The sequence below is a fragment of the Alosa sapidissima genome, chromosome 8, assembly GCF_018492685.1.
Source record: "Alosa sapidissima isolate fAloSap1 chromosome 8, fAloSap1.pri, whole genome shotgun sequence".
In the NCBI taxonomy this organism is placed as follows: domain Eukaryota; kingdom Metazoa; phylum Chordata; class Actinopteri; order Clupeiformes; family Clupeidae; genus Alosa; species Alosa sapidissima.
The window spans coordinates 12,266,571-12,277,766 of NC_055964.1; the positions used below are offsets into that span (position 1 = coordinate 12,266,571).

General features: G+C 41.6%; 1 protein-coding gene across 1 annotated transcript in view; it reads left to right on the plus strand.

Annotated features, from left to right (window-relative positions):
* The window catches only part of mef2cb (myocyte enhancer factor 2cb), a 7,233-nt gene extending 253 nt beyond the window's left edge, over positions 1–6,980 (plus strand). Inside the window, exons 2-4 of the mRNA XM_042101899.1 lie at positions 1,752–1,875; positions 2,309–2,444; positions 2,800–6,980. Of these exons, the coding sequence (XP_041957833.1) occupies positions 1,752–1,875; positions 2,309–2,444; positions 2,800–3,301 (762 nt within the window). The 3' untranslated portion in view covers positions 3,302–6,980. The remainder of the gene's footprint in view (positions 1–1,751; positions 1,876–2,308; positions 2,445–2,799) is intronic.
* Positions 6,981–11,196: the final 4,216 nt, after the last annotated feature.

Below are 11,196 nucleotides of genomic sequence, written 5' to 3' on the forward strand. Positions count from 1 at the left end.
CACACACACACACACACACGCACACACACACACACGTGGAAGAAGTTGTAGTTACACATCCACTCACATCCTGAAAGTACATATACTGTACATACACAACTATGCTAAATTGTTATTTACACATACGCCTATACATACATGTAAATGTATGCATACAAGACATACATTGAAGCATACAAACATACACTGCCCATACACAGACAGAACACATACCGATGCACATACACTACAAACACACAAGCACATATAGTGCATACTGTTAGGTATGCTATTCAAAATGTTACTCTACTTCGCCGCCTTTTTTTTTTATTCCTGTAGTGTCTCTGTGACACATTGTCTAGTCATTCCTTCCTCTTTGACTCTTTGTCACCCGTTTTGTGTTAGTTTCACTCCCTTTGTCTTTGAGATTTCCTTTGTACTTTACTTGTCCCATCCATGCCCTATTAGTACATCAGAATCCTGTAGAATCTTAGAACACCTGGTCTTTTCAATGGGCCTTATTAGTTAGTGTTCTCCAGTCAACCCACCGCTAGATCAGAATCGTCCTTCTAGTCAACCCCTTGTCTCAGCCAATCAGACTAATTCTGAATGTATCGCCCTCCCCTCTTTAATGCCATCAGTCTGAGGATGTTGATCTGCTATTGGTAAGTGGGACTGTCACTCAAACAGGTGACCTAGTCTGTCAAACCTGGTAGCCATTATTAATCATCTAGCAGCTTTTTCTAGATTTGTCATTAGCTTCAGACTGCAAGGGAGGGAGACCTATTCTGTCACACCACCTGTCTCATAAGGTCGTTCAGTTTAGCCATGCCATCAATTCAGATGTGTTTTGTAATGTAAAGAAATAAGCTGGTGAGCAATGTCCAAAAATTCCTCTGCATGGCAGTGTACCATCTGAGACCCAATCCTGATCAAGTCCAGAGTCCAGAGTGACATCTAGTGGTGCATGTAAGACATCACACCCAAAACCCATATTCCCCCTCTGATTTTCACTGTGCTCCTATAAGTGCTATTTTTCCAAAAATGTGACTGGGAAGAACCCTCTGAATATTCTTTTTTTTTTTTTAATCACAGTCGAGTAGCAGTATCAAATATCCAGTTTTATTATGCATTTTCATTTTGCTTGTAAAGTGTAGGGTACACATTGTTTCTTTGACAAATTGCATTCATTTCAAAGACTAGTCCATTACAGTTGTTGTTAAAAGACACTGTTTCCCTGTTAGTCAGTGCAGTAGTAAGACCATCTGAGAAATTGTCTACCGTGAGATCTCAGCTTAATGTCTCACGTCTCCTCCCGTACTCACCGTTGCTTTCCTTCTCATTCTCTCTCCTCTTTCAAATGAGCAGATGAGATGCTACAATACAGTTAGCATTTCTGTTTCACCATGCTGTCATCATACTTGCTTGTGGCCAGGGCAGCAAAAAAAAGAACAGAATAAAAGAATGAAAGGACAAGAAGAAGAAGAAAAAGAAAACCTCCATTCGTTGCTGATTCAGTTGCCGTGGAGACTAGGGGTTACTATAGCGACCAGGAGCCCTCAGTGGGATTGTAAATGATAGGTTTGGCAGAGTTCAGTGGCACCGCATGTCAAGTGATTAATTTCCTCAGAAACTGGAATTGTGTTCATTCTCTGAGCGTCAGTGTGCGAGCGAGAGAGAGAAGCAAGAGAGAGAGAGAGAGAGAGAAACAATCATCATGGCTGATTTTATTTTGTACTAAAACATACACCCTCCCTTCTTCCCCCACACAGAACCAGAGAATAAACAACTCACAATCTGCACAGTCGCTGGCCACCCCCGTTGTTTCCGTAGCGACACCCACCTTACCCGGGCAAGGGATGGGTGGCTACCCTTCTGCCATCTCCACTTCATATGGTACTGGTACGTCATCAGCATACAATACACACACACACACACACATGGGAGTGCATAAACACACACACAGACACACACACACACACACACACACACACACACACACAGACACACCCCACCTGAACAAACTTACCACTCTGGCAATATCTGCAGTCCAAATCCACAGAAGCATGTCATAGAGCTTGGGCTCTACTCATATTAGTCATTACTTCCCCTGAATATTGAGATAATACAAACAAATGTGTCTCCTACAAGCTGTTCTTTAAAATAACATAACACAGAGTTGCTAATGAAAATAATTTGGGATTGTGTGGATTGTGTAGGGTCTTAAAATGACCAGCAGATGGTGCTATTTTCTCACTGTTATAAATAACGATATGGTGAGGTTATGGCGACCACTGACTTGCTCTCTTTTTTGTGTTTGAATGTTTAGAATATTCTCTGAGCAGCGCGGACCTGTCCTCTATATCAGGCTTCAACAGTGCCAACAGCATTCACCTGGGATCCATGAGTGGCTGGCAGCAGCAACACCTGCAGAACATGCAGCACTCAGCCCTCAGTCAGCTAGGGTGAGTCCAAACACACACACACACACACACACACACACACACGTATGCATGCATGCACACACAAATCTGTCCCAGATGTAAAGCTATTTTTTTAAAACATAATGAACCAAATTGTCTTTATATGATAACAAAGACAATTGAAATATAAGTATTTCATTGAAGTAACAACTAGTCTTTGTATAAGCATATGTGTCATATTCATCTAATACAATTTCAGATTGACTCAATATGTAGCCTAGTGCATTTTGTGTGTGTATTCAACTGTGTATGTGTTGTGGGGCGGGAAAATGGCTGTTCTTCTCCTCTCCTGGCGGCTGTAACACCCCACCTCCGTCTGCTCTCCTCCTCTCTACAGAAATTGCACTAGCACTCACTTATGTCAGAGTTCAAATCTCTCCCTGCCCACTGCTCAGAGCCTGCACATCAAGTCCGAACCTGTTTCTCCTCCTAGAGATCGCACCGGGAGCAGCACCCCTGGGGGCTACGCTCCCCCGCCCCCGCTCGCGCTCTCTTCCCAGCATGCTCAGCACCCCGGCCAGCAACAGCAGCAGCAGCATCACCACCACCAGGGGCAGCAGCAGCAGCAGCAGCACCAGGGGCACCAGGGCTCGTCCCAGGCCCCGCCGGGTCGCCAGGACTCGGGCCGCTCGCCGGTGGACAGCCTGAGCAGCTGCAGCAGCTCGCACGAGGGCAGCGACCGCGACGAGCACCGCGGCGACTTCCACTCGCCGCTCGGGCTCACGCGGGCCGGCACCAACGGGGGAGGCGGTGGAGGAGGCGGTGGCGGCGGCGGGCTGGACGAGCGCCACAGCCCCTCGCTCAAGCGCGTGCGTCTGTCCGAGGGCTGGGCCGCCTGAGTTGGCGGCAGTGGAGGACGAGGAATAAGGCCACACCCCCCACCTACCCACCCTGACCACGACACCGCGTCAAGCTCCCACTGCTAACCACCACCACCAACAACAACAACAACAACATCAACAAAAACATCAATGACCACCCGACCCCCGAACCCTGATCGCCAAACAAGACCGAGCAGCCACTCCCACACCGTCTCGCTCCGCAAGCTGAACTGGGCCGAGCGCACATTCAAACACAAGACACGCGTCGACACAGCCGCGCTTGCGCACACACACAGCCACACACACACTCACACACACACACACACACTCACCCACAAATATGAGCACACTGTCTCTCGCTCTCAGAGACGTGATAGACGCAAAACCTGGATGGACATAACAAACTAACAGAGACACTCTTGCTGTGCTCTCTTGACTCTCTCTCTCCCTCTCTCTTGCTCTCTCCCTCTCTCACCCTCTCACCCTCTCTTTCTCTCTATCATACACAGAGTCACAATCAGCCCTGTTTTTCTCCCTCACTGCTCTTTCCCAGTCTTTCTGTGAAGGCAGGTATAGGGAGGACCTTGTGTTTTTTGACTCTCAACTGTATGGTTTTGGTATAACTAATTGTTGTAACTATGGTAATGAGTTCCTTTCCCTGTTTTCTGAGTATTTCATAGATCCAGAAGAGAGATGTTTCAGAGGGGGTGTGGTGGACAAGGGTGGACATTAGAGGCCTAGGCAGCAGCCAAACTTTTTACCAGGGGAAGGGGGTGTCTATGCACTATGAGTGCTGACTAGGGGGGGAGAGGGTAGTATCCCTAAAACATTAAGACAAAAACTAAAAGTATATGCATATCTACACATGCATCCATGTACACATAATCCATAGTATCAAACATAAATGAAATTAAAGTCAGGTACTCTGTTTTTTATTTGTAAAAATGAAGGAAAAAATACTTTTTTTAAGTACTAAAATCTTCTCAGTCACAGTAAGTGGAAGTCCAGGAAGTCTTTCAGAGAGGGCAAACAGCTGAATTTACAGATAGCCTAGCACTTCAGTTCCTTACTCTCTGTGTACAGATACAGTGTTTTTGTTTCATGTTTTGTTGTTTTTTGTTTTTCAAACCCTCTTTCTCTGCAGTGCTCCCTCTGCTAAATGTATGTTATGACAGACGATGTCTTGTTGCAGGTTCAACGTGTTTATGTACATAAGGGGCGAAGAGAAGGGGGAAAGGGGGTGTTGAAGGTTACACACAATTAAATACGTTCACAATGAAGCTTATATGCAACTTGTGATGGACCCTCCAGGTATATTTATATATGTATACATGCAGGCTTCTTAGGGTTTTGTAAGAGTTACAGCCTCTGATTGGCTAATGCAAGTTTGGAAGGCCATTTCTTGGAAGTGGCCAGGATTGAAATAGCATTGAGCTGGAAGAGGACAATATCTTTGTTAAAAGAGCCATGTTAATCCAAGGAAATAACACAAAACCTAAGTCTTGCGTTCAATGTTCAGTATTAAAAAAATATATGACAAAAAAAAAAAAAAAAAAACAATTGTATAATACACTTGCTTATATTTTCATATAAAAAGGAATATAATGCAAAGCATTTTTGTGGCTTTTTGTAGTTTCTATAAGCCAGAATGTGTTTTGATAGCTTTGCTAATATGGGGAAATAAACAAAAAAATACATGACGGGCTATTTAACCTGAAGCCATGGAAGGGGAGATGGAGAACCATTTAGCTTTGCTGAACTTTTTCCTCTTTGTAGAGATTTTCCTTTTGTTTGTTTTTAAAACGTGTATTTCTAATTATATTAAATAATAATATTAAGAATCTTTTTGGGAAAAAAAATCTGTGAAATTAACATGCTTGTGTATAGCTTTCTAATATATAAATATATAATAATTATGATCATAGCATTTGTTTGTTTCCCCCCTTGTAGTGGAGTTAAGTGTGTGTGCAGTCACACATGTAGTTCATTTTTGAGTTCCCCTTTTCCTTCTTCCCTTCTTCCTTTCTTTATTCTATTCTGTTTTTTTTTGTTTGTTTGTTTGTTTGTTTTTTTAGCGAGCTCCAGACAACGTCATTCAGGATCATAGCAGTTCCCCTCCTCCAGGTCCACGGGCTGCGGTGCTTTTCTGTTTGCATTCTCAGAAGTGAGCATGTCTCAGGCAAGACGACGGGAAGCATAAGTGTGAAGACAGACAAACAGAGAGGAGAAGCTCTCCCTGTGTCCTATGTCCATGGTTAGCCAACACTGGAGGGACTGTGTTATAGGGTCTTACAGGTTCAGTCTCTCTTCTCCATTCTTGTTTGTTTTGCGTAGATGTTTTGCAATCAAATAGACAAGGAGGTAACTGCCCTGTCCTCTATCTCTAACATGCCTAATGGACAGCCACACAGTGTCTGTGGATAAGCATCATAGTTTTGTTGCCAAAGCAACAGGTCATCTTTCCTGTTGCTATTTGCAGATAGATATCATGACCAATATATGGGCACTGGTTAGGGAGAAGCACAAACTTTTTTTTTTCAAACTATGTTACAAATGGAGTCACAGTCAATACAATTCTCCTGAATACACGCAAAGAAGATGGTGATCGAATCACCATTTTCTAGTTTTTATTTTTTTTATTTTTTTTGAAGAAACCAAAGCTAATGACGTGTCTGCTTGATGTCACAATTTCACTCTCACACGTGTCATTCTGTTGCCACGTTTGAAACAATAAAAAGCAAAAACACCCAGTCAAAGACTTGCTGCATGTTAGTTAGTAACTATAGTCAATGTGATCAGTCCAGAAGGAAAGGCCAGTGAAACAGCTCACAGTGCCATGTTGAATGAGTGAAAACGCACGCCCGATCGTTCTGACCGCATAGCCTCCTTCTGGTCACCTGGGGTTTTCTGTGGATGCTTTGATATTTGCTAATAGTTTCTTTGTTGTTACTGGTAAAAAAAAATGTGCTTCAAACAGATTTAGTAATGGCGTCTGTCAGTATCTTTTTTTCCTACCAAAGAGATGGAGCGATGTTCATTTTTGGTGTCATGTTTTTTGAGATTTGAGACAGTTGTATTGCTTCATATGTTGATAACTTGACTTGCTTTCCTCTGTAATATACTGTATGCCGGTACCTCAAATGGACCCACCCAGTACCTCAAAGAAACTTTTTGATGAGTCATTTTGGTGAGAGAAGGGGTAAACTGACCCAGCAGGTGTACAGTATTGTGAAATAATCTGCCATTGTTTGTTCAATCTCTTATTATTTCCCCGTATGGTTTGTTGTTCAGTACTCTTCAGTACTTTTTATTTTTTCTTGGAAAAAAAATGTTTCCATTTAAAAGTTCAAATAACTCCTAAAAATATGTTTAACAATCTGTAGTTACAAATGTAGCTTGTATAAACCTATGGAGGGTGACGTTTGAAGGAAACATTTGTTTTTATGTTTTATTTTTTTCGTCTTTCTTTGAAATATGAGAGAGGCTTACAGCGGCATAAGCTGGACTTTGTCGCCACTTGAAGACAAGATGTCATTAAATTAATACCACATCTCTGTATCTCAAGGGACTTGACTCCGCTGTATGTAATGAAAAAATTAATGTGTGGAAAAGAATAAAAAAAAACAAGTTTGTCCCACCGGGAAAAGGTATTTGTATTTTGCAGAGAATTCAGTAAAGTTACTGGCTTTCTTAGTTACCCCAGGTGCCCCGGCATGGTTTCATTGGGTGTGTGTGTGTGTGTCTGTGTCTGTGTGTGTGTGTGTTGGTTTTTACTCCTCCTGACCAATCCCTCAACATCCAGCTCCCTCACCCACCTACACGCACACACTCACACACAATTATACACACCCACACACAAAACCACACATGGCACACATATACACAAAAAAAAATCACTTTATGGTTGGCAAATGGTAATACAATGTGCTGTATTAAAATGTCAACACAGCAATAGCAGTTATGGACAGCCAGGACCCCAAATGTGCACAGGGAAAAAACACCTGTTTCCGTCTCACCTCATTTATTGAATATAGAAAATCACCACATCCCTCTGGTTCAGTCTGATATTTATACATGATTTTCACATTACACTAACATTTCCCAAGATATTCACTGAATCACTGGCCACTTAAACATCACACCCGCATCTGGATCTTGCTTCTCAGTTGGCTACAAATGTTAACACCTCTAATTAATGTTTAGAACTTAATTAAAACATCTCGTTCAAATGAAACAGCATATTGCTGTAAAGATCCCTCGGTTTGGGCAATCTACTCTTCAAGTATTCCGGATGTTCTGGTTCTTCATCCCAGAGGATAGTAAAGCAAAGGGCGTCCGATTGGCTCTGGATTAGACCGGATATGGCCCTGGTCTAGTCCAACTGCACATCCACTCCGTTATACAGGCTGTAATATCTGGGCTCAAATCCAGGTGTTTTTGTACTTTATAGCTGTTTTTCTGCCCCCTCAGTGAGTGGACTAATGGGATGTTTTGCTGGTTGGGTGTGTTGGCAGTGGCCAGCGATCGCTGCTGGATTTGCAGGAGTGGGCAAAAGGAGCCACGGGACTCCAGGCTCTCCACACAGCTGCACTGTCTTTGCCACCATGCTACTGGTGCCGGACCACACACATGGGGGGGGGGGGGGGGGGGGGGGGGTGTTAGTGGGGGTGGGGGTGGCGAGCGGCTGCAGTGCTTGGGCACATCCTCCGCATGCCCACACTAACCTCACCCCATCTAAACCAGCCCACCCAGCGACAGCCACGTGTGTGGGCACCTCCACAGATATCCTTGAAGGGCACAGGTGTGTGTGTGTGAGTGTGTTTGTGTGTTTGTGTGTGTGTGTGTGTGGGGGGGGGGGCGTAGACAAGCAATAAGAGCAAAAAAGTGAATGGTGAATGTGTCCAACTGTAAGAGTGACATAAACAGGTGAATGGGGGTTATTGTGAGTTGCTTCGCTCACTGTGTTTCAGTCACCCTTGTGTGGTGCAAAGGCGTTGCGTTTTACCACAAGAGGGCGCCAATGTTGTTCCAAAAATATGCTATGGCAAAAAAAAAAAAAAAAAAAAAATAGTGTAGTCTAACGTGTAGTCTAAACAATCTGTTTACCTTACATTCACAGTGTGTAGCCTACATATAGGCTCTATTTGTTTAAAACAACCCGTTTTGTGTGTACAATTACTTAATGAACATATCAGAAATATTTTCCAACCGCTTAATTCAGCATTTTAGGAATTAAAACAAGACGTGTTAGAATGATCAAACCAGCATCTTAAATTAAAAACGATCTAGAAATGAAGTGCTACAGGTAGTTTGTTATGAAACTGGAAGGGAAGGATGTAGGCTATAAAGACACACCTCTATTAATTGACATTCTATCAGTGGGTCAGATTATTTTATTAACGGCTGAATTTCACTGAACCTATCGACTCGTAACGTAAAGACCATAACGCATGTTAGTCATGTTGATTGCAGATTATTATTTTTTCAAAACACAGAATAAGATTGTACTCAATAATATATTTCTTAGGCCATCGAAACACACTGTTCATCCGTTTTACAAGAAAATTGTTTATCTAACTTTAAGGCATGCTTACATTAATATAGTACTGTATATAACTGTAAATAGATAGATAGATAGATAGATAGATAGATAGATAGACAACAGCAACAACATTGGTGGATATTACAAGGGGCACGTATAGGGACAAAGAATGTAAGATATAGGCCTACACATTCATTGGTAAAAATAAATAAATAGGCCTAATACAAATAAACAAAATAAAAAATAAACAAATCCTCCCCTAAACATGGGTCGCAGCATTAGTGGCCACAGCTTATTTTAGGTAGCTGTTAAGAAATCTAAGATCTAATTTTCATTTTACAAACTCTAAAAACATCTATGGCAATAAAAGTCCAGAAGATTGATTTGTCCCAGAAATATGTATGTAAAGCATCGACATTCCATACGGAAGAAATAGTGTGTATTAGTGTGTGTAATAGTGTGTAAGCTACATTAAACAACTCAGTTTAATTGTAAACAAAATTATTTGAAACAATTTTCGTTTGGTCGAGTTAATTAGACAAATGTGTCAACAGCTTGAAAACATCAAAAATCCAAAACCTTATTTATGACACTCAATTCAATTGTCATTACGTGAATTAATTTTATTTGAGTTTTCTTAAATAGGCTACCCCGCCTACCCACACCTCGTAGGCTATATCATTACAGTAGATTACATTTCAGACAAAAGATAATTAATAATTTCACAGTGATCTATACACATTAAATAATAATCCACGGGTTGACATACATACAACTCAAGAAAAACTCAAGGAAAAACTCCAGATTAACAAGGGGTTTGAGTTGGTTGCGGTGTTTCCTCTAACAACACTGTTCATAGGCTGTTTCCTTGTTCTGCAAGCGGACGTCTAATAGCCTATCCCTAAGACTTTATCAATTATTTGTTAAAGTTCCCCTGTAGGCCTACGTCGCGTTTGTTTAAGATTCAGATGAGGCATTTTTGGTTGTTATTTCTCTGGAAATCATGTCAGTTTTAGTTTGCAATAACAACATCCCTTGAGTGCAATAACAACAGCTCTTGCACGGAATTTATCAAATATTTCCATTGAAAAATAAATGAAAAAAAGAAAGAAAGAAAAAGAAAGCTTTTTACTTCTCATAGGTAGGGCCTACACGCACAAAGGTGGGCTAAAACAAATCAGACGGAAAAGCGCTTGCGCTGTAGCTAACTTTCTTCTTTGGTTGAATACATTAACCGAGCGTAGAACGTGTCCTATAGGTGCTCATTAATGGCTAGGCTGATTGCCCAAAGATGAATGCTTCGTTTAATAAAATTGAATGCGTGTGTGTATCCAGATGCATTATGAAATTAGCTCAACATAACTTAAATAGTCGTTTTTATTGTTTATCGTTTTTGTTTTCTTTCTTTCGTTAGGCTATAATGTGTAGGCCTATTTCTAATTGGGCAGCAGACAGGTTCTTTGATGGTGGTGTTCCCAGCTTTACATTAGGCTAATCGCAGTGCCACATTCTTCCGCAAAGAAAAGGTGAATGCGATGTCCTGTACAGGTCACTGTTCAGTCCTTTGATTTTCAGAACCGGGCATGAAAGACCGGACCTGATATGGTGGTTATGGGTAGTGGAGTTAGCGGAGAACTCGAAAGAATGGGCAAAAGCAAAACTGATCATTATTATCATTATTATTATTATTATTATTATTATTATTATTCCTAGTATATGTTGCTGTTGTTAATGGTGATGATGATGGCGACGATGATGATGATTATAATGAATTTCTGTTCACTCTCAAATCTTTTTGAGGAATAACATGATATATTATGTGATAGGCATCGGCTATGCCAATTAAAACAATCAGCGAAAAGCGTAAAACGCAATTTTAAAGTTGAAAGTTACACCAAAATCTATAGCCAACCAAAAGCTGTGTCAAGGCCATAGCCTACGATCAGCTCGAAACAGACAAATGACAGAATTTAGGCTATCAAAAAGACTACCTGCTGCATCGTTTAGGCTACTCTGTGGAGTTAAAACTGAACATGAAAATGAAAATAGAGGAGCATAACCTTCACTTCACAATCCAAAAGACATGCCTGGTGTAATAGGAGAATGTAGCCTACAAGCGCGCGTGCATATATCAACCTGCCATTAATTATCTATTGTTCGACAGACCTTACACGGTGGTGTGTGTGTGTGTGTGTGTGTGTGTGTGTGTGTGAGAGAGAGAGAGAGAGAAAGAGAGAGAGAGAGAGAGAGAGAGAGAGAGAGAGAGATAGAGAGCGTTTCAGTGATTGCGTGCGTGCGTTTGTACGTGTGTGTTTGTGTGTGTGTGTGTGTGAGAGAGAGAGAGAGAGAGATAAAGAGAGAGAGAGAGATG